Here is a 24,239-nt window from a genome sequence, read left to right as displayed (position 1 = left end):
AAATGTATTTATGAAAGCAACATTTTCTTTTCAGAGGCCCAGTTGTTTTAGAAAAAAAGCACACATTATGTAGATAGCTAACAAATTTCCTTTACTTATTTTTGTATCCACATGATTGTAAAAAAGCAAAGTGTTAAATGGCTATTTCTGGTAAAAACACACAGTGTTCAAACCTAAGAAGGATTACATTCTTTGGACAGGTTTTATTCCCAGGATATCAAACGCCTTGGCCATAACAGCAGCTACTGCTTCACACAGCAGCATACGCCACATGTTTACTTTCAACACTTGTCCTGAGAAAACAGGAAAAAAAAAAGAGAGAGATTAATTTGTCTTCTTGAAAGTCATTATTAAAGAATCTATGTTACTTCTGTATTTTACTGAAAAGTGAACAGACTAATCCATGTTTTGGAGCTTTAACTAGAATTATCTTCACATTAAAATACAAAGACAATCCAAGAAAGGTATTTCTTTTCAAGAAATCTGTTTCTGATAAGGGGATACAAGCTCTACAATGATCAGAATGATAAACCTTATCTTTTTTTAAAACTCTATCAGAGTTTATCTTAGGCTTCATAGTTTGAATGACTGGTCCCATGCTATGCGCCTGAGGGTGGGGGAAACTACATGGTTTGAAATGCGAGTTCTATGTATGCTTTTATTAGATCTAGCTGAATTTTGTCTGTCATATATGATAAAGACCAGTGTAAAATTGAGAAAAAAGCCGGTGTGTGTGTTCCAAAAATAAAACAGGTTGAAAACCATCCATCCACACACCCAATTCAAATAAATTTGCTTTAGTGCCCTGTCCCCAGTATGACCAGTGAATAAGACACATACCAGTTTGTCGATCTTTCTCCACACAGTAGCAGCTATCATAGAACTCTGTGAAAACAGTTGCCAGCTCATAGATATAATCACAGAGAGTGTGAAGAAGTAAATCATCTAAAATCTTCTGGAGAATCTCAGGGAACCGTAAAATGCAGCGGCCTAGTTTCCATTCCTTTTCATGGTCCAAAATGATCTTGGTCTCTTGAGCTGCTTTCTGGAGCATCTCTTCATCAATATTGGCCAGACGTGCAATAGACCTGAAAAGTCAGGGAAAAGCCATCATTTTCTTTTGTTAGGCACATCCTTCTCCACTCAGAAATATGTAATAAGAAATGACCGATGTAAATTAAAAATTCTATCAACTGATTCAAAATAGAACAACGTTGTACAAATACCGGATTCTAGTGAAGGCGTACAACAAGTAGGCAGCTGTGTTTCCTCTGTCATCCAACATTTTGTCAAAGGAGAAGATGTAGTCATTTAACCGGTTATGAGAAAGATCTGCATATTTGATACAACCATATGCAACAGATGTCTGAGCAGCCTTTAATTCCTCGGCGGTTAAGACCTTTTGGGAAAAAAAACAAAATTTCATAGCTTACTGAACACTGCCCTTGTCCTGGTGTCTAAGGCAGAAGACAGGGGTAGGGAGCAACTAATGGTGCTCCTTTAACAGTAAACTTTAATAAATATCAATAGTGAGGGAACATGGGCCAATCTATAAAGGGAATAATGAAACTAGAACTCATCAGCTACGAAAAACTTTATTTGATTTGCAGAATATGAAGTGTCTGCTTGCATACTTCCCCCCAGCATATTCAGTAGAAACAAAATAGAAAGCACCAATTATTAGTTTATATCCATTTCATTCCAAAAGATTCTGAAGTAGATTACAGGAAACGAAGTAATATAGTAAAATAAAGACCAAAAACTTAGCGTCAGGAAGTTAACTGAAATCAAAACAGGGTGCCATAAAAGAAGAATGTATAAAGAAGATAAGGTATATATATACAATGGAATTACTCAGCCATTAAAAAGAATGAAATCTTGCCATTTGCAATAACATGGATGGATCCAGAGGGGATGGTGCTAGGTCAAACAAGTCAGAGAAAGACAAACACTATATAATTTCACTTATGGAATTTAAAAAACAAAATGATCAGTGAAAAAAAGAGACAAAAAAACCAAACAAACAACTGACCCTTAAATATAAAGAAGAAACTGGTGGTTACCAGAGGGGAGGTTGGTGGGGAGATGGGTGAAACACTTGAAGGCGATTAAAAGTACACTTATCCTGACGAGTACTGAGTAATGCATAGAACTTCCAAGTCACTATACACCAGAAACTAATACAACACTATGTTAATTACCTTGGAACTAAAGAAACAAGGTGTCAGGAGTAGGAGGAAGAACTCATGCATTATTGTATTGTTAATATTTAGCCATGCATTCCAAAGCACTATTAGGCCACAATGAGTAAGGTTCTTTTCTAGACACAATGGAGTTGCCTGTAGTAGACTAACCCTTCTACCAAAAGCAACTATTTAAAAGTTTGATAAATCACATGAAGCAACTATATGAAGTCACCAGAGAACATCAATATAAGCGAAGTTTGAGGGCCTGTATACAATCTTTAGGAGAAGGGAAACACAGGAGGTTGAGACCTTTTCCCCTAGGGCACTGTCTAAATCACTATGTGGTAGGGATAGAAGGAAACAAGAGCCAAGCAGAAAGAAGTGGTCTTACTGGGGTAAGAAGATGGAATTCAGAGTTTGGGGCTTCCAAAGTAGTGAGGACACAATCACCAAGAAGAGGGAACCACAGAGGAGTGGAAAAACTGTGAACCCTTCTTTCAAACTATCCAACGGCTGGCATTAACAAGGTGGGACTCCCAAAAAACCCAGCAGGAAAGAGCAAGCTGGTAGTTGCAGAACTGAGCAGAGATTTATGCAGCTGTGTGAGGCTGGTGAGTCCCATTAGGGGCAAGGGAGAAAGGCACTAGTGAATAACCTGGTGAAACTAGAAGGGCCAAATTTTACCAAAAAGAACCTTACCCTAATAGTAAAGGTAAAACTGAAATACTTCATTGAGCCCTAACAAAGCTGAAGACCAAGACTGACCAGCTGGTATGCAATCTGCCAGAAGAAAACTTAACTGGTTGTTGGAGGAAGATGACATTATCCAAAACCTTTATAATCTGTATTCACAACATCTAGGATCCAGTTAAAAAAAATCTGCTTAATAAAAAAGCCAACTGATATGACTAAAAACCAAAGGGGGGTTGAGAGGAGGACTGACAAGACAAGAGAAACAAGACAAAAGCAACTTTAAAATCTGGAACTGTTTAAAATAAAAAGGTATTTAAAAATACTAATTATAGGAGCATCTGGGTGGCTCAGTTGGGTTATGCATCTGACTCGATTTAGGCTCAGGTCAAGATCTCAGGGTCATGGGATCCAGCCCCACGTGGGGTTCCACACTGGGTGTGGAACCTACTTGGGATTCTCTCTCGTTTCTGGCCCTCTCCCCTGCTCGCGCGCGCTCTCTCTCTCTCAAAATAGTTAAATAAAAATGAAGACATTAAAAAGACACGACAACAAACTATATAATAGGTGATCTTGGACTGGACCCTGGACTAGAAAAAAACACACATGAGACAAATGATAAAACTTAAATAAGGTCAGGGGCGCTTGGGTGGCTCATTTGGTTGAGCATCTGACTTCAGCTCAGGTCACAGTCTCAGTTTGTGGGTTCAAGCCCCATGTCGAGCACTGTACTGACAGCTCAGAGCTTGAAGCCTACTTCAGATTCTGTCTCTTCCTCTCTCTCTCTGCTCCTTCCCTTCTCGCACTGTCAATTTCTCAAAAATTAATAGACATTAAAAAAAAAAAGGCCTGTAGACTAGTTACTAGTGTTATATCAATGTTAGTGTCCTGATTCCAATATTACACTATGGACACACATAAGGTATTGATATTTGGGGAAGCTAAGATGGGAATTCTTTGTACTACTTTGTAATTTTTTACATGCCTAAAATTATTTCAAAATGAAAAGCTAAAAGAAAACTACAATTGAGGTACTCAAAAATTAGAGGAAAGGGGCAAAACTGAATGTAGAAAAGATTCAAAATGAAGCAGAGGGAGAAAAAGCCTGGGGAAGAAAATGCAGGCATCTAGCTCGCTCAGTCAGTAGAGCATGTGACTCTTCATCTTGGGGTTTGAGTCTGAGTTCCACATTGGGGGTGATCAGATAAATAATTTTTTTCTTTTAATAACCAGGTGTGAGAGACATGTAGGACACATAGTCAAAAATTCTAACACATAATGTGAGTACTTACAATTTGGGGAGGAAGAACAGAATGGGACAAAGATGCAATAATTTAAGAGATATGGCTGAGAATTATCCTAAACTGCTGAAAGAACAGAGCCTACAGATTTAGGAAGCTCAGCACCTCCCAAGCAGGATAAGTACACTCCCCACTCCTCACCTGCAAAAAACCCTCAATCCATACTTAGGCATTTTAGTCAAAGTACCAAAACAAAGCATAAGAAAAACAGTAAAAGTTGTGTGATAAAAAGATACACTATTTGCAAAGGAATAACGAGACAAATGATATTCAAAAGAAACTATAGAAGCTAGAAGACAATGGAATGCCACCTTTAAAATGCTGAAAGAGCTATGAGACTAGAATTCTATACTCAATCAAATCATCGTTCAGGGATGCCTGGGCAGCTCAGTTGGTTAAGTGGCCACCTTCGGCTTAGGTCATGATCTCACAGTTCCGTGAGTTAAAGTCTTGCACTGGGCTCTCTGCTGGCAATGCAGAGCCAGCTTCAGATCCTCTGTCTTCCCCTTTCTCTGCCCTCCCCAACTTGTGCTCTCTCTCTCAAAAATAAACATTAAAAAAAACATATCATTCAACAAAACTGACAGGCAATATAAAGGTGTCATCAGACAAATGCCAACAGAATTCATCACCAGCAAACTTGCACTACAAAAAATACTAAAAGGAGGGGCACCTGGGTGGCTCAGTCAGTTAAATGTCTGATTTCGGCTCAGGTCATGATCTCACGGTTTGTGGGTTCGAGCCCCACGTTGGGCTCTGTGCTGACAGCCAACTCAGAGCTTGGAGCCTGTTTCGGATTCTGTGTCTCCCTCTCTCTCTGACCCTCCCCTGCTCACACTGTTTCTCTCTCTCAGAAATAAAAAACATTAAAAAAATTGTTTTAAATAATAAAAAAAAAATACTAAAAGGAGATCTTCAGGAAGGAAGGAAGTGCACAGGAAAGGGTAACTATGTGAATAGATATAAATATAACAAACAATGGGTAAAGGACTTGAATAGACCCTTCATGAAAGATTATATAAATAGTAAGCATTAAAAAAGGTAATCAACATCACTACTCATCAGGGAAATGCAAATATTAACCACAGTGAGATGCCACTGAATTCAACAGAAAGGATAAAAGACTGACAAGTTTTGGTAAAGATATGGGGCAACTCGAACAATCAAATATTAGTGGTGGGAGTGAGTGAGTGAGTGTGTGTGTGTGTGTGTGTGTGTGTGTGTAATGGCTACAATACTCTCCTTAGAATTCCTTTCTCTTTTTTTTTAATGTTTATTTTTTAAAGAGAAAGAGAGAGACAGAGCACAAGCAGGGGAGGGTCAGAGAGAGAGGGAGACACAGAATCCAAAGCAGGCTCTGGGTTCTGAACTGTTAGCACAGGGCCCGACGCAGTGCTCAAACTCACAAGCTATGAGATCATGACCTGAGCTAAAGGTGGATGCTTAACCTACTGAGCCACCCAGGAGCCCCAGCAATTTTCAATAGTTAAGACATAAGCCAACCGTAACTCTACAACTCAGTAATGATATTCCTAGATATATATCCCAAAGCAAAAGTGCATGTATCCATAAAAGGGCTTTAACTATGTTAAAATTAACATTTTATTCATAATAGTCAACAAATGGAAACAATCTTAATATTCATCAACAGGATGAACAAAATGTGGTATATTTATATAAGAATACAATTTAACAATAAAAAGAAACAAACTACTGATACATTTAGAAAACAGCACTATACTTTATGAACCTCTAAAATAAGCAAAAGTGACCTATGATGATAAGAAATTTTTGGGAGTGATGGAAACATAACTTGATTGGCTGGTGTTACCAGGCATTCCTAAGTGTAAAAAGTCATCATACTTCACTATTTACTGTATGCAAATTGGCCAAATAAATAAAAGAGCCAGAGCAGCTTTCGTCATCATGCAGAGTAAACAAATTGGTTAGATGACCAAATTTTCCACCTTCCATCTGATTGTACTAGATGTGCCCGGGCCAGGACTAACATCCTATTCTGCTTCTCCTTCTGTAACTATACTCTTTTGTTTATAGTAGTTACATCCATTTCCTGATATCACTTGATTTACTAAAGAGTGAAAGACACAGACCCTTTTTTTTTTTTTTTTTTTTTACAAATAGTTTATTGTCAAATTAGTTTCTACATAACACTCAGTGCTCATCCCCAAAGTGCCCTCCTTCATGCCCATCCCCCCCTCCCCCCCACATCCATCAGTCCTCAGTTTTTGTCAGCATTCAAGAGTCTCTCATGGTTTGCCTCTCTCCCTTTCCCCCACCATTTCCGCCCTTCTTCTCCCCCTTGGTCCTCCGTCAAGTTCCTCCTAATCCTCCTATACGTGCAAACATATGGTATTTGTCCTTCTCTGCCTGACTTATTTCGCTCAGCATAACACCCTCAAGGTCCATCCATGTTGCTACACATGGCCAGATTTCATTGTTTCTCATTGCCATGTAGTATTCCATGGTATAGATAAACCACATCTTCTTGATCCATTCATCTGTTGATGGACACTTAGGCTCTTTCCATGTTTTAGCTATTGTGGAGAGTGCTGCTATGAACATTGGGGTACATGTGCTCCTATGCCTCAGCATTTCTGTATCCCTTGGGTAAATTCCTAGCAGTGCTATTGCTGGGTCATAAGGGAGTTCTATTGTTAGTTTCCTGAGGAACCTCCACACTGTTTTCCAGAGGGGCTGTACCAGTTTACATTCCCACCAACAGTGTAGGAGGGTGCCCGTTTCTCCACATCCTCGCCAGCATCTAGAGTTCTCTGATTTGCTCATTTTAGCCACTCTGACTGGCGTGAGGTGGTATCTCAGTGTGGTTTTGATTTGTATTTCCCTGATGAGGAGGGATGCTGAGCATCGTTTCATGTGTCTGTTGGCCATCTGGATGTCCTCTTTGGAGAAGTGTCTGTTCATGTCTTCTGCCCATTTCTTCACTGGGTTGTTTGTTTTTCGGGCGTGTAGTTTGGTGAGTTCCTTATAGATTCTGGATATTAACCCTTTATCTGATATGTCATTTGCAACTATCTTTTCCCATTCCGTTGGTTGCCTATTAATTTTCTGGGTTGTTTCCTTGGCTGTGCAGAAGCTTTTAATCTTGATGAGGTCCCAACAGTTTATTTTTGCTCTCGATTCCCTTGCTTTTGGGGATGTGTCAAGTAAGAAGTTGCTGCGGTGGAGGTCAAGGAGGTTGTTTCCTGCTTTCTCCTCTAGGGTGTTGATAGTTTCCTGTCTCACGTTCAGGTCCTTTATCCATTTGGAGTTGATTTTTGAAGACACAGACCCTTTGAATCTCAATCCTTGACCTTCCTTACGTAGGGTACAGAATCTAACCCCTTAGTCTGCAATATTTTCCAATCATTCATTCAAAGTAATGACAGCAGAAATGCCAACATTAGAACCAGAGATACTACACCGCAGTAACACAGCAGGGAAAGGTCATAGCCTTTTGAAATAGCCAAGAAGTGTATTTTCAAACTCAATAATGAAACAAACTTACTGTGCAATAAAGTCGGAGTAATATAAGGTTAAGTGGATTTTCTCCTCATAATCCTTCCCAGTTTTCTCTCAAAAAAATTTTTAAAAATCACAACATAACACAAGGTAACAATATGCAAACAAGGCTTTAGATTACCTTGTCTCTTTCTTTTTCCTTCAATTTGTCCATGGATCGTTTTAGTCCTTCTTCTAGAAGGTCTATGAGGCGCACTGTTTCACCTGAACGTGTTTTAAACTTCTTCCTAAAAAATTCAAGAGTCCTAATTAAGTAGATTTTGAAACAGAACTTACAGCTTAGGAATCTTTGAAAACAACCTTTGGACAATGCCTTATTCCAACTAGCAACCAGGGAGAATGTTAAAAGGGTGGTACTTTTAATTATCTTTCATCTTAAGGCCCTCAAATTAAAGCACTCTATGCTTTACGCTCCCAACAGCATTCTCTACATGTTGACCTAGAATAAATTCCCAAAAAGGGAAACAGAGAAGACATTTGTTCATTTTCCTGAACACAAAGTTTGCCTTAAGTTATTTTGCCTTCTTTGAAAAATTAATAAAATACATGTTTAATTCTAGAACTGTTTGGGAACTCAGCAAATTCTTAACTGGAATTTCATTTGGAATTTCATTGTCATTTCTCTAGACACCAACCCCACCTGTTGAGCAGCAACCTACTCTGGATGCACACATCAGCTGAAGAGCTTAAACACAGGATGTCAGGGCTCCATTCATAACACTGAAATCAGAATCTCTGAGCATGGGACACGAGCTCTTATAAACACTTTCCTGGGCAATGGTAAAATGCATTTCACAAAAACTGGATTTTACTGGGGCAATTGGCTCAGTTGGTAGAGCATGGGACTCAATCTCAGGTCAGGAGTTCAAGCCCCACACGGGGCTTACTTCAACAAAAATTGGATTATACCTATTAACAAGTTTGTACAACACTAAGTATATACATTTTTTTAAATTAAGTAAACTCTATACCTAATGTGGGGCTCAAACTTACAACCCCTAGATCAAGAGTTGTATGCTTCACCAAATGAGCCAACCAGGCACCCCTAATTTTCTCTTTTTAAAAAATTCTTTGGGTAGGGTGTCTGGCCAGTTCAGTTGATTTGAGCATATGACTTCAGCTCAGATCATGATCTCATGGTTCATGGGGTTGAGACCTGTGTTGGGCTCCACATTGACAGTGGGGAGCTGTTTGGGATTCTCTCTTCCTCTCTCTCTGCCCCTTCCCTACTTATGCTGTCTCTCTCAAAAATAAGCATACATTAAAAAATAAGTAAAATAAATAAAAAATTATTTGGTCGCCTGTCTGGTTCATTCAGTGGAGCATGCAACTCTTGATCTTGGGGTTGTGAGTTCAAGCACCACATTATTAAAAATAAAGCCATACATAAAAAAATTCTTCAAATTCAACAACGGTACAAATGAAGCATGCTTTTCTATTTAACACAAAGCCTACCAAAATAATCATGGTATTTCCCATTAAAGCTGTATTTTCAGAGTTACCTTAGAAAGGATCTTGTCCTTGATTACAGAATTAAAACCTATTATTCTACAAATACATTAAATACTTCTGTGGCTTTCCTCATATCACCCGTTTGACTATTCAACAACTTCCAAATCTTCTGTCTGATAAAATGGTACTCATCAAAAGAAACAGCCAAAATGCTAAGGCTATTGTATTCTTGTAACAACTCTACAATAACACCTCTTTTCCTTTACTTCCTATCTGCACCTGCCTTGAATTTTTCTCCTCTTTTTTGGTGTTGGTTTATTGCTCAGACTAGTGGCTCTAACAGGAGGAATCCATACCTGCATATCAAGAGTTTTTTAAAAAATGACTAATACCTACTTTAGTATATAGTAAGTCAGTAACTCCCCTGGTGGGGCTGGCGTGTATAGTTTAACAGTCTCCCCAGGGAACTGCTCTGCTTCAGGAGGCAGGCTCCTTCAGAGAAAAGGCCACATTCTATTATCTTTGTGTACATACTGGAGCACCCAGCCAATGCCATGCACAGGTGCTTGATAAATAGGTGTCCAAGAAATAAGAGGAAGCTGTTTAAATAAAAGGATAAACTACTGCAAAAAGCTTTAAAACAGAAAATTTCACTAAAAGGCAGACGGCAGAATGTGTGAGCACTTCAATGTGAATATTTAAACTATGGTACGCTGCCACTGGTTAACCATCATTAAAATTATTTTTCTCTTTAACAGTGCAGATTGCCATAATTACATGATGGTGAGAGTGCAGAAATATAAAACAACAAAAAAAAATCATAGAAAAAAACTCTTAGCCATTATGTGATCAAGTTAATTGCCAAAATATGAATACTGGTGAGAAATATAGGAATAAAAGTAAATATGATAATTTCACCCAACTGGAAGAACCATCATCTAAAAATCAGTCCAAAAAACCAACAGTTAATAAACTAAGATACTATAAGCAATATTCAACTCATTGGCTGATTTTCAAGCACTCATGGACAGCAAAATAAGGACCCAGTGTCTTTTGATTCCCAAAAAGTGCAGGTCTATACAAGAGCCATACATTATAATTTATAAGTGTTTGATGCTGGGGTGCCTGGGTGGCTCAGTCGGTTAAGCATCGGACTTCAGCTCAGGTCATCTCACAGTTTGTGGGTTAGAGCCCCACATTGGGCTCTGTGCTGACAGCTTGGAGCCTGCATCAGATTCTAGGTCTTCCTTTCTCTTTGCCCCTCCCCTGCTCGTGCTGTCTCTTGAAAATAAAAAAATATTTTAAAAAAACTTAAAAAGTGTTGCGGACTCCAGCAAGGTCTTTGATTTCCATATATTCTAGCTAAAATACCTTCACACATCTAGGCTGACTGTTATATGCTTCATTAGGGCTAGCCAAGTGAGCTACTTCATGTGGGTTTTAAAAGCATTACTACTTTTGTGTAATGACATTTGGGCTGGATTACTAAATCTAAAATGCCAGATTTTGAATTTTTTAATGTTTATTTATTTTTGAGAGAGACAGAGAGAAGAGTGTGAGTAGGTGAGGGGCAGGGAGAGGGAGACACAGAATCTAAAGTAGGCTATAGGCTCTAAGCTGTCAGCACAGAGCCTGACGTGGGGCTCAAACCCACAAACTGTGAGATCGTGAACTCGGCTGAAGTTAGACATTTAACTGACTAAGCCACCCAGGGGCCCCTAAAATGCCACAGAACTTAAAAGACATGATAGTTAAATAGTTTAGTGATCCTAAGCTACTGAATGCAAGATGCCAAAAATTTTTATGCCTTTGAATTGATAAATACTATCTATAAATATTTGCTTATGTTGATCTTTTATTTCATAAACATTGAACAGAATGTGGACAAACACTGGAAAATAGAAAACCGGATGTATGAATATTAACATGTAGATCTCAAACTTATTTTTTGAGATAAACATAAAAATAAAAGCTGTGAATTTTAGAACTCAGTTGGAAAATCTCAGTAATGTATACCTATCGACTAGGTGTTCAACTGTGAAAGAAGAACACATTAACAAAATACTTGAAATATACTGAGTATTTTCTTGAAATCTGAAGACGTATCGTGATAGACTTTACAACTCAGATCTATACAAATGGAAACCTCTTTATATTCTGTTAAATCTAGTCTGGTTTTCATTCAACTCTTCACAAACTTCCCTAAAAGGCTACATTCTCTAGCAGTGCTAAGACATAGGTACAAAAAGGCTTAGCTGAATTCACCATTATGCATACACAGACTGAGGAAAATTACGTACTTTAATTCTAATTTAGTATCAATGAAATGTAGCCCTTTGCAAAGAATCTGGGTGTTGGGTATGTTATTAATACTCAGACTTTCCAGACTTACTTGTCTTCACCCAGCACCACACCAAATCCAGCATGAAACACTCGAGTTACTTTAGGGTCATACCAACCAATCATTTGAGCAGCACCAAATACTGTCTGGAAGTGCACGGACTACAAAGAAACAAATACAAAGTTACTTGCTAAACTTTCTAATAACAAAAATGTGACTTAAGCTCTGTATTTAGCAATAAAGATTTGTAAAGTTTAAATCTCTCACAAATCTTAGAACGCAAGCATAATTATAAATAAGATCATCTTTATTCCCAAAATACAAGAAACAGAGTAGGACTGTTATACTCTCTATGGTCAAAGGTTTTTAAAGTGGCTGAATTAAGTGGAAAAGCTGGGAAATGTATTCCAATGTCGCCAAATCCAAACCCTGTTTTTTCTTTGTTATAGCAAAGTTCTGATATTTAGTCTTTGGAAGACTTCTACATGCTAAACGCCACAAACCTCACCATACTGCCTGTCTCAGCTCCAATCAGACCATGGAAGAACATAAACAAATCTGCAAACTCACTTGTCCACTGTCCACTACATAGATAATCATATCTGCTTTTTCCTCAAATAGTCTTTGTTTAATAGCAGCCAGGTCAGATGTATCATAGGTATAACCGCCATCCGATTTTACTATGGTTAATGGTACAGAACATCCTGGGACAAAGACAATCTTTCTGCCATCATCCACTTGCACAAATCCTAGGAAAGAAATCTTTATTAGTAATGTTAAAAGGACCCTGAAGGAATATAAAAGATAAGCCGCTATAAGATATTTACTAGAGAGCTCAAGAAATCACATTTTATTTTCTCACTACGACCTACTATGAGTCTGGGAAAATAGCTCTTGTCAAAGTTGTCTGGACAGCACACGATGTTCTCACGGTACAGGGGAGATATCCTGGCCATTTTCTGGATTCACACTACACTTGGCTCCTAAAAAAGTCCCTAAAATTTTATAATCTTAAAAGTACAATCCCTAGGCCACAGATTGTGATTAATAAATACCATCTTCCACTCAAGGAGCCAGGCTTTCTTGGAGACACCAGATCAGCTGATTCTAGATCTAAGGTAGAGAAATGCACAAAATAATCCTAGAATGTTGTATATTTGAAAGCAAGTAAACCAGCAAAGACTACAGAGACTGTAAGGTTCAAGAAAAAGACAAAAATTAGGAAAGCCAATGTGAGGAAGATACCATTAGCCAAAAATGGGACAGTAATTATTAAAAAGCATAATATAGGCGGGGCACCCCGGTGGCTCAGTTAAGTACCCAACTCTGGCTCAGGTCAGGATCTCAGTCGGTTAGGCTGAGCCCCGTGTCAGGCTCTGTGCTGACAACTCAGGGCCTGGAACCTGCTTCGGATTCTGTGTCTCCCTCTCTCTCTGCCCCTCCCCCCACGCGTTCTGTCTCTCTCTCATTCTAAAAGATAATCAAACACAAAAATTCTTAAAAAAGTATAATAAAGGCAAATGACTGTAAAATATACAATGGAATAAACCCCATTTATAATAATGCCAAAAACAACTCAGCTGTATCTGAAACATGCTAAAAAAACCACTTTATTCTTCTGAAATTGAGAAATAAAAAGAATCAAGCATTTATACTGCTTATCTTTAACTGTACTTCAGGAGAACCAAAATAATTATGTGGCAACTTTCTGCACAGGAGAATTCAAGGGAACAGAAAAGGAACAACAGAACTCTACCATTTTCCAGTCTGTAATGAAGTAATGCATCGAAATGACAATCATCAACAGGGGCTAAAAACAACAGGGGAGGGTCTAACAGGGAAATCTATGGATAGATCAGGCTGACAACACTTGAACCCACTAATCCATCTTAATCTAAAGAGAGCCAACCTGACATTATTGGCATGCTTACAAATAAACAAAAGACAAACCAAAAACAGAAAACCTAAACCATAATTTAATCAAGCTGTGGGATGCCTGGTTGGCTCAGTTGGTTAAGCGTATGACTCTTGATTTTGGTCATCATCTTGTGTTTTGGGAGTTTGGGCCTCATGTTGGGCTCTGCACTGACAGTGTGGGGCCTGCTCGGGATTCTCTCTCTCAAAAGAAATAAATAAACTTAAGAAAAAAAAAAAAAAACTTTAATCAGGCCTCTTTAGAAGATACAGATGGAGGAACTGTTAAATAATACCATAAGGGAAATTCACTAAGACAAATGGCCCTGTTTCTCCAATAACAAAAGAGGAAAAATGGGGGGTGGGAGGCCCTATGGATATACAAAATGTAAGATATATATTAAACAAACACAATGTGCACACTGAAAAAAAGCCATTGATTAAAAAAGAGAATATTCTGTCCACTCTGACCTGTTTGAAAATGTCCATAATGAAAAGTTAAAAAAAAAAAAAGAGTGCCTACCTCTATCTTCGAATTCCTTTACAATATCATTCATCCTATCTTGATAGAAGGACTCTCCCCTCTCTATTAAAGAGATGTCCAATGCGTCATAGATTTTATTAAACTCTAGGAAAAAAATTTTAAACGTCTAAGAATTTAAACAAATAGGAGACATACATCTAACATTAAAAGAAACATTATTTAACTACAACATCTGGAAGGTTAAAATTAATTACATTGAAAAATGTATGATATAAAACATTATATACATATTGCCATTTTGAAAATGTGGAAAGAATATGGAAAGACACTCATCAAAACATTAATAGTCAGTGGGACTATAATTTTTTTTTTTTCCTTGCCCACAGTTACTTTTTTCTACAAAAAATATGTACTTCTTGTGTAACTTTGAAATTTTTACCCTTATAAAATGTAAATGAAAAGAAAAAGAACTTTTCTCTTTGGAGATCTAATATTTATTGGATTTTCTTATAGTTTTTCCTAAACTGTATCATTTATCTAACCGTCCAGCCATGTATCAGTGATGCAAATACTACCAATGGCAGCATTATAAAACATTTTACCAACTACAGCTGCAAAACAGCTATCATCTCCATTCTTCTACTGGCTATTCTTAACCCATGTATTCTTCAAAGTGACCTTAATATTACTTTGTCAAGCTTGAAAACCTGAAATTGTGAATTTTTCCCAATTAATTTTTTCTTCTAAGGAAGTTAAAATCTGCAGTTGCCTATCTTAATAAACTTTCTTCATAGTTACTTCAGTGTCAGAAAATATTTTAAGAAAAAATCCATTTGTCAGTCTTTGAAAGTTTAACATGTCATTAAAGGTCAACTGAGTAAAGACTCAAGGAAACTAGATGCAATGGTATCTTTTGGATGAAATGAGCAAAGCCAAGAACTCACCTTGGCGAGAGACATCACAGATAAGCTTCCAAGCTTTTGTAATATCTGGATTTTTACTCTGGAGAAGAACTACACACTGGTATGCTCGCTTCTTAAATTCCTCCTCAGTATCAAATCTTTTCTTGGATTCCTGTGTTAAAAAAAAAAAAAAAGTCATGTTTTAAAAAGAGCTAACTTTGCATTTCTAGATAGATACAGAATGTTTCTAAAACAAACACCAAAAGTGAGGAAGTGGAAATTTATAACACCAGGACACAAACAACAGAACAGGTGCTCTCTCAACAGTCCACAGTACAGTTACAAATCGATGTGCCAAAGAACCCTATTACTTCTTTTGAAATTATTTTTCCTGAAAATACAAAATTCTCACCACAGTGCTACCTCCACTTTTCCAATTCATAAAATCTTTCTTCATAGCAATGGTATAAGAGTAATAAAGAATAGCTAACAGGTGAGGCTGAATTTTCTGTGCTTCATTTTCCATTCTGGACGTGGTCCTGGAGGAGTAATTACTTTTTTTGTAATTAAAAATAAAATTGCTTTGTTTTATTTCTATTTTGAAAGAAACACATGCTTACTGTAAAAAAAAAAAAGAAAAGAATTGTTAATCCCACCCAACCCAGGGTGTAATGCTTTGGTGCGTAATTCCAGGCATTTCTTTGCAAATACATGCCTATGTTATTGTAACAAAAACTGGATATGTATGGCTTTTCTTTTACTGTGCCCTTTAAATTTAGCTTCATTATATACAGAACACAAAATTCCAATAGACTGTAATCAGTTATGTAATTTAGTCTCACATTAGTGAATATTTTGTTTTCAATTTTTCCACTAAAAAATACTTACTGAGACACACCTTCTAAAACAAAACAAAAACACAATATTTTTCTTTTACTTTTTAATGTTTTACTTTTAATGCTTATTTTTATTGCAGTAATCCTGTTCTTGGGACGCTGTCTATCATAAGAAAATAATTTTAAAAAGAGAAAAAACTTACATGTACAAAGTTGTTTACTGGATAAAAGCACTCCAAAAATGGGAAAAAACACCCCACCAATGGGGATTAACATAAACTGTAGCACATCAATCCAACAAGCCAATGTGCAGCCAAACAATATAGTAAGACAGAAGAGCTGATAATGAAATGTTACACATAATACAAAAATTGTATTACAAACACAAATGATGTAATAAATGCTTGTATATGGATGTCACAAAGTCAAAGAATGTTGACCAGAGCGATTAACTTAAAATTACGGTTTATAAAAACCTAATTGTCTTTTAAAAACTATTCTTAATTACACTTAAACATTTCCAACGTATAAAATTGAGAAAAGCATCAAGAAAACGTCAAACACTGGGGAGCCTGGTGGCTCAGTTGGTGAAGCATCTGACCCTTGATCTCAGCTCAGGTCAGGGTCTCCCAGTTTGAGTTTGAGCCCTGCACTGGGTTCAAGCGTGGAGCCTGCTTAGGATCCTGTCTCCCTCTCTCTTTGCCTTTCCCCTGCCTGCATGCACACACACACACTCTCTCTCAAAAATAAACAAACATTAAAAAAAGTTAAGAAAAACTGTAAACATCTTCTGACTAGCAAACTCCCAAATTCACTTAACAATGGGTAATGTGGTTGAATTCAATTTTTAATGTACACCGATTCAAAAAGCAAAGATGGTGTGTGCTAAGGGGCAGGGAGTTTAGTTTTAACTCCACAGTAGCTTCGAATACTATTCTGAACTCCCTAAAGGAAACTAATAATTATTATGGACAGTAAGCATGCAAATATTTAAAAATAAATGGCATCTAACCTTATAAAAGGCTTGTAGATCCCCAATAGGAGGTGAAACTGTTAGGTAATCTGGGAATTTATCTTGAAGGTGAGCGATAAGCATGCCAAACTGGGTCCCCCAGTCTCCCACATGGTTTAACCTAGTATCAATCAGAATACAAAATCAATTAAAAATGAAAAACATGCTTAAATTAGACAAACTATATATTCCATTAGGAACCACTAACATTTAAGTGCCGGTACATCACATTTAGTGTACATCTTGTTGACTCAGTTGTCTCAACTGGTCTGCAAGCTCCAGGAGAGGCAAGGATGTCGTCTGTATGTCTACCAATGTATACCCACTGACAGAGGCTGCACACGGCAGGCCTCCAGGATTTGGCAAATGAAGGTCCTATTGATGGACTATAATCTGTTGTGTAGTTAACTGAAACACATACAAATGAGCCAATGCTGATCATTACAATTTTATGAAAATTTAATTTCTCAACCAATTATCTTCGTGTAATTTAGTCCAGCGGTTCTCAAATGTCAGTAGACAAAATTCTTCAAAATGTGTCAATTCAACCACTTTACATCCCTCATTGTTTTTCACTACTCTCAAATCACCACATCATCTTATAACTCGATTATTAAAATAGTCTTCTAACCTACAGTTCTGCCTTCTTTGCCTAACTTCTTCACAGAAGCCAGACTAATCTTTATTTGGATTAGACTGCTACCCTAATTATGATTCTCAAGAGCTTCCCACTGCATTTAAGACTAAAATCTTAATTTCTTACCATGGCCCACAGGCCCAGCATAATCTCTTTCTTGCCTTCCTTCCCCCTACCAGACTATAACCCCTTGGATACAGCAGGTACTCAAGCAGATCTGTGGGAATGGGGGAGCTTTTTCCTTGGTTCCACCCCCAGAGTCTAAAAGTTATCAATTCAGAGGGGCCCAGGACATTATTTAAAAAGCCCATTGGGTGATTAGAAGCAGAACTGGGGCGCCTGTGGTACAGCTGGTTAAGCATCCAACTATTGATATTGGCTCAGGTCACTATCTCACAGTTGGTGGGATTGAGACCCACACTGGCCTCTGTGGTGACCACATGGAGGCTGCTTGGGATTCTCTCTCTCTCTCTCTCTCTCTCTCTCCCAGCTGGTTCTCTTTCTCTCAAAACAATTTAAAAAAAAATCATACTTATAAATCAGTCATTTAGTCAAAGAGTCTTTCTCAAGCAACATTTCTCATACCTTAGCACGTCATATCCTGCAAATTCAAAGAGGCGGGACATACTCTCTCCTATGATAGTTGACCTGAGATGGCCTACATGCATCTCTTTAGCTATGTTGGGAGAGGAGAAATCAACTATAACCTGAGACAGACAATAAAATAGATTTCTTAGACAAAATTATTATACTATAATTATGTAATGTGATAAATACAAATACAAAGGCAATTATGCTAAAATACATAAGTGTATCAAAGTAACACCTGTACATCTTAAATTTACATGTCATGACAAATACTTCAATTAAAAATTTTAAAGGGGTACAGACATTTATTCTGCTAACATTCATTAATAACATTTAATAGTAAACTCAGACATAAATAGTAGCTTGCATTGTAATTCAAGGGTGTTATGTTACCTCGTGAATCTACTTGTCCATTTTTAACTGAAAAACAATCAAATTTGTTATATAAATAATCCATCCCCTATTTCAGCCAAACCTCACTCAGCTGGCTACCCCAGATGTCTTGTAGAATAAAGTGAAAAGAAAAACCACATAAGACGACCCAGGAGAAAGGCAATTTCCATTATGTTCATAATCTCAAATACTGATGATTAAATCTAAATAGAAAAAGTGGAAGCTAGTCACAGCACTTCTCATACACTTTAAGAGTGTTAACATATCAACTGAAAATTGTGTATATACCTTTTTATTCTCGCCAAGGGGAGGTAGTTGAACCCCATTCACCAGCAGATTGGTTAACTGTTGTGATACAAAGTCTTTTCTTAAGTGGACGTTAATAAAACCTAATGAAGGGTAAGGAGAGAGGGAAAAAAAATCAGATAGTTTTCCGATCTTGAATGATTGTTCACTCCCAAAGACTCTGTCAATTTCATTTATGCTGGCTCCAAAGTGCTGCTCTGGCTCTGGTAAAACTTAAGAATTCCAACACCACCTGAGGCCCTCTTGGAAGCTCCCTGTTTCAGTATCTACTTCAAATATTACCGTGCTCCTGAAAGCTTCCTACTTATTCCTGGGATTCTTTATTCTCAGTACATGATTTGCTTACCTATTAGCAGAAAATTGAGGGCCCTTTGATCACAGACTTATCTGCCATTATCCATCTCCTTTTTGCTAATGAAACACTGAGTCACAGGAGATAAAATAACTCATCCAAGATCCAGCAGCTAAGTCTAGACTAAAACATCAGTTTCCTAACTCTCAATCCAACATGTTCTCGCCACTTTGTTGGGTATTCAAGTTTTAACCCTATACTTATATTTAAAATGATTCTTTATTTCAAAAAGGACCCAACACCAATACAACTACTTAAGAAGGGTAACACTGTCATACCAGGACCAGCAATTTCAACTTTTTCAACACATTCATTGTCTGGGAGGTGTTTGGTAATGTTTTCGGCAATTTCTCTTGGATTAACTTTCTGTTCCTTGGTTTTGAGCATCTATAACACAATATAAAATGATTCATTACACAAGTTCCAACAATTTACTCAGAAATACACAACTGAAAAAGCATGAGATGCATCTGGCATTAAGACCCATCAAAAGGCAAAAGTAAAGAAATCCAGTGACTTATATAATCTTGTAAATAGACAGTTTAAAGCATCAAGCCATCGGCAGTGCCAAGAGGATACAAAAGTGCCCAAACCACATGATCTCCATTTCAAAATGAGCTGCCACACATATCTAGAACTCTTATATGAAGACCTAACAAAGTCTTTAGTTATGATGCCTGTTTCCAGGTTATTTACATTTTGAATTTTCCAATCAGGAAAGTGTGCAATAATCAAACCTGGAAAATAAAATAGTACTCCCATAAACTTAACCCCAATGTAGACATATAAAAATTATTTAGGAAAAAAATCTGGATTTTTAAAACCCTTTCTACTTAACAAAGAAAGGAAAACAAAAAGTCTCAAACCAGAGGCAATTAACCACAAATACATCAGACAATGCTATTAAATATGGGGAGTTCCTCTAACTGAAATTGAAATATGTAAGCTCATCTCAAAGACACCAGAGCTGCATCAAATTATTTGATGGGAACACTGGTTGATAAATGTAACTTTTAATCCCTCACCTTTCAACACTCATTAGTAATACACAGCAGTCCTGGACACAACAGGAGGGAAGTACCAATACAAGAGTATCAACTACTACCCTTAAATATTGAACATACATATAAAATTTAACCAAATATTCAAATTTGTGTTTTAAAATTAAAAACATACTTCCCTTATTCTCAAGTTTTTCTAAACTGTGGAAAATGTTCTTTTCACTGAGAATATAATTTTCTATTATTTATGTAAATAGTAATGATGATGACTAATGCTTAAGAAAATCAAACCACCAAGAATGCTTTGTAATAATATAATCACCTGTGAGATACCCATGGCACTATTACACTGATAGTCCCCAAACTTAGGCTGCTGACTTGGTGTCACTATCAGTGGAGGATTTTCCAAATCTGGATATGCAGCCTTAATGGCACAACCAAAGACCTCTTGCAGTCGGCTATTGATGTTAATCATATTTTTAGTTGGTTTGGTTCTTTCTGCTTGAAGACTCTGTAAGAAAAGATTGAAAATATCAATAAAATAATAAATCATCATACAAAATGTTCTCAAGTATTTTGAGAAACCTTCAGATGTCCTGAGGTTAACATACCAAAAGGTAACATCACTTTGCAATGCTCTCATATCTGGGACATGCTGAAAAACATTAGTAGGACAACCTTCCAGCAGGTGTTTCTAGGTCAGAGCACGTGACCAAAGTGACCCAGGGAAAGAAGGTAAGGTGAATGGTGTCCCACACAGTACTTTACTCATCTGTGGCTTGTCGTTTTCTTTTCTTGGTGTACCTTGTGTTCAGGCGCTATTACTTAGTAGGGCAAAGTGTTTGTGAGAGAAATAATGTGCCCCTCCTCCCATTACACTGACAGCATCCTATTCTTTACACATTAGAGCTAATGTGTATGATGGAAACATGTACTGGAATACACTGTCCTTGGGGGGGCCTGGCTAGCTCAGTCGGTGAAGCATGTCACTCTTGATCTCCAGGTTGTAAGTTCAAGCCCCGTGTTGGGTGTATAGATTAAAAATAAAATCTTAAAAAAAAAAGAACAAGCTGTACTTCTTTTGTATGTTTTTCCTCACACCCTCTGCCACACACTAGACATTTAATACTTTTGAACTGAAATGAATACACATAGGAATGAATGAGGTAATCAGAAAGGTGAGGTGTCTGGGGGCAGGCTCCATGGAAAAGAAACGTGATCTTAGAAGACTCCAAGACTAAGTGATTTCAAGCAAGAGATCACAAGCTGGTGATAAAAAATACTTCACAGAGTCGGGTGGGCAGGGTCTAGAATCAGTGCAGCCTGGCTGGAAGAAGTACACACACACAAGAGAACAATTACAGGGGTGAGGTCATCCTCCAGGATGTGTCATCAGCAGACTGGAGAGTCAGGCCAAGAAATTAAAACCTCAACTAAAGCAAGCTCAGTTTTTTGACAAAACTGATAAACACTGTTAGATTAGTGGAAAGACACCAAATATGACACTGCAAAATATAAAAAAATTGCAAAACAACCAACTTAGGGCAGAGAAGGACTACAGATATAGTCTATATTTTCTTTTGACAGAGACAATTTAAAAAGATTGCTTTTTTTTTTTTCTTTTTAAAAGGCAACAGCATATATTGTTTAAAAAAAAAGTCTCACCTCTACTTGAAGCCTACTTCAAGCTGGCCAAATATTTAGAATGAAACACTTCAGAGGGCCCTGGAAGGACAAGGCTATACTAACTTCTCCATTACTTGCACCCACAACTTAGTCCTCACTGGTCTAATGCAGAAAAAAGACAGGATTTCTTTCCTCATGTCTCCAAATCCCTCACAGCATACCTTCTGAATGTTCGATAATAGTTTTTTTTTTAAGGTATAATAACTCAAACTGTGGAATGAAAAACAACCCAGAGTACTTACCCTTCGAAGGATATTTAGTCGATACTTCAATTTTAAATTTTCTTCTCGCAACTGCTCCAAATTTGGAGAAGCTTCTAAACCACCACAGTTTTTTAACCGATCAATTTCAGCAGTCAGAGACTTAATCTCTTTTTCCTATGAAGGAAAAGGCAGTCTGTTCAGTCCAGTGTGATCGATGACTTCCATGTGATGGACTGCACCCTAAACTTACCTCTTTTCCTCTCTCCAAAAGGGCGTGGCAGAGGTGATGGGAATAAAGGGCCTTCTCTTTGATTAGTTGTAAGTTTTCCTCCCTGATGCTTTTCATTACAGAAGCTCATTATCCTTTACATGAAAGAATTAAGTGTGTGTTGGAGAAGAGGAACAGGAGTGTTAAGCGGATAATGGGATAAGCTTTATATCCTGTCTTTGGTCTCAATAAACCACTCTGATTTAGTGACAGTACCAGTTAAGTTCAAGGGTGGCCAACCTGACTTTATTCCCAAATCTTAGGACTTAGGGCTCTTTTAAAAATAAAAAAACTTGGGGCGCCTGGGTGGCTTAGTTGGTTTAGCGTCTGACTTTCTCTTTGGTCATGATCTCTCTGTTCTTGGTTTTGAGCCCCGCGTTGGTCTCTGTGCTGACTGCCTGCTCTGAGCCTGGAGCCTGTTTCAGTCTGTGACTCCCTCTCTCTCTGACCCTCCCTTGCTCACACTGTCTCTCTCTCTCTCCTAGAAATAAATAAAAACATAAAAAAAAAAATTTAAAAAATATAAAAAACTTTGTTACATTTAAAATAGCTCAAGTGTCTGCCTTTTGTCCTTTCTTAGAAAAAGTAACTTCCGAATTTTTCCCTTAGTTTCCCTTGTCTTACGTGGTAGACCATGCTTTTTACTCTAATGCCGAAACCTAAAAACATGCAAATTCAGAAGGAAATACTTCCAACTTACCAGTATTACTAAGAATTGGTAAGGGGGAGATTCCTTACCTGAAATGTGATAATGTTTACTGGAAGGTAACTACAGCAAAACAGGTTTCCATAATGAGCATAATAAGTATATATTATGTTCCACGTACTGAGCTAAACAGTTTTCAGACGTTATCTCTGGGGCACCTGGGTGGCTCAGTTGGCTAAGCATCTGACTCTGGACTCTGGCTGAGATCCTGATCCCAGGTCCGTGCCATGGAGCTCTGCGCAGGGCACCCGCGGAGCCTGCTGAATATTCTCTCTCTCTAGGTGCCTGGGTAGCTCAGTTGGTTGAGTGTCAGACTTTGGCTCAGGTTACGATCTCACTGTTCATGAGTTGAAGCCTCAAGTTGGGCTTTCCACTGATATGCTAGCCGGGAGCGGGCTTCAGATTCTGTCTCTGTCTCTTTCTGCCCTTCCCCCGCTTTCTCTCACTCTCTCAAAAATAAACAAAACAAATAAACAAAAATTTTCTCTCTCTCTCCCACACTGGCACTCTTCCCTAAAAGAAAAATTAAAAAAAAAAAAAAAAGAAAAAGAAATCATCTGTATAATCCTTTGTCACAACCCAAAGGCAGGTACTTATACTCACCCCACACTGACAAATACATGGCTCAGAGCCACAAAGAACTTGACATTTTACTCCATCAACTTGTATTCTGTAATTGCTCATTTAGTATAAAACAGTTCCTGAGATATGATAAAAGTACTTAAGCCACTTTCTTATTGCCCTCCCCGACCTGAGCATAAAAGGTAATGGAAAATGCCTCACTTTCACTTTGCTCTTCCCCCAGGAATGCTGAAGGCTGAGAGCAAATGAACCACTCTATGGGCTTGAGCAAGGGCCCCTGCTCTTAATCCACTTCCCCTTCTGCCTGACCCCCGACTCCGCATCGGGTGTGTGCGGGAAAGGGGGGCCACACTGGGGCAAGCCTGTACTCCACACTCCAAGCTCCAGCGCACCGAAGACGCTGGTCTGAGGGGCTCTAGGGGAGGGCAAGGACCTCTACACCGGGGGTGCTGGTATGGGAGGCCACTGTCATAAGGGCCGTAAAAGGACGGGTGCTTCTCTCCCACGCCCGAGGAAGCAGCCCTGGGAAAGTGTTCGCTTCGACCTAGCACAGACCCGGATGTCCGGACACCCTTGCCCACGTCTGAGGGGACCAGAGCGGTCCCACCTCACCGCCGCTGCTCCAACGCTGCTCGGGCAGGAGCCAGGGCCCAGGCCTTCCCCTCCAAGCCTTTCTACTAGTCCCATGTGGTCCTACCTGCTGCAGCAGTCTCGCGGAGCACTGAGCCACCAAACCTTCCATCCTCCCGTCAGCTACTTTCACTCCAAGTGGCCGGAAACGGAAGTGACTAGTTCCCCCCGGAAGCGGATACCCTCCTTCCCGCGCCACCCTTTGCTGTTCACGGTGTGCCGCTACCTC

At 38.3% G+C, this 24,239-nt stretch overlaps 1 protein-coding gene across 2 annotated transcripts; it reads right to left on the bottom strand.

Moving 5' to 3' along the window:
• Nucleotides 1-70: 70 nt before the first annotated feature.
• Nucleotides 71-24,150, bottom strand: RARS1 (arginyl-tRNA synthetase 1). 2 transcript variants are annotated; one of them, XM_039247659.1, is made up of 15 exons: nucleotides 24,078-24,150; nucleotides 21,864-21,998; nucleotides 20,258-20,446; nucleotides 19,213-19,321; nucleotides 18,565-18,665; nucleotides 17,881-18,002; nucleotides 16,659-16,779; nucleotides 14,853-14,982; nucleotides 13,948-14,052; nucleotides 12,081-12,259; nucleotides 11,562-11,671; nucleotides 7,839-7,944; nucleotides 1,227-1,399; nucleotides 841-1,088; nucleotides 71-293 (listed from the first exon to the last, which is right to left on the bottom strand). In XM_039247659.1, exons 1-15 carry the CDS (start codon nucleotides 24,120-24,122, stop codon nucleotides 184-186), a joined length of 1,983 nt encoding a protein of 660 aa, XP_039103590.1. In that variant the 5' UTR covers nucleotides 24,123-24,150; the 3' UTR covers nucleotides 71-183. The 2 variants fall into 2 exon arrangements, with proteins under 2 accessions (XP_039103590.1, XP_039103591.1); XM_039247660.1 differs by lacking the exon at nucleotides 24,078-24,150 and adding an exon at nucleotides 22,831-23,105.
• Between the last annotated feature and the right edge of the window lie 89 nt (nucleotides 24,151-24,239).

This window comes from Hyaena hyaena, unplaced genomic scaffold (assembly GCF_003009895.1).
Source record: "Hyaena hyaena isolate Hyena2069 unplaced genomic scaffold, ASM300989v1 scaffold_300, whole genome shotgun sequence".
NCBI lineage: Eukaryota > Metazoa > Chordata > Mammalia > Carnivora > Hyaenidae > Hyaena > Hyaena hyaena.
Note: the sequence above shows the minus strand (reverse complement) of the source record. Positions and strands in the feature narration are given on the sequence as shown.

Bases quoted from the DNA above. Each gene is read 5' to 3' on its own strand.
- RARS1 (XM_039247659.1), bottom strand. From the start codon at position 24,122: ATGGAAGGTTTGGTGGCTCAGTGCTCCGCGAGACTGCTGCAGCAG. The intron at 14,053-14,852 runs GTGAGTTCTTGG...TTTTTTTCCTAG, and splicing joins CTGTGATGTCTCTCGCCAAG to AGTTTAATAAAATCTATGAC. The intron at 1,400-7,838 runs GTAATCTAAAGC...TTTTCCCAAAAG, and splicing joins AGGAAAAAGAAAGAGACAAG to GTCTTAACCGCCGAGGAATT.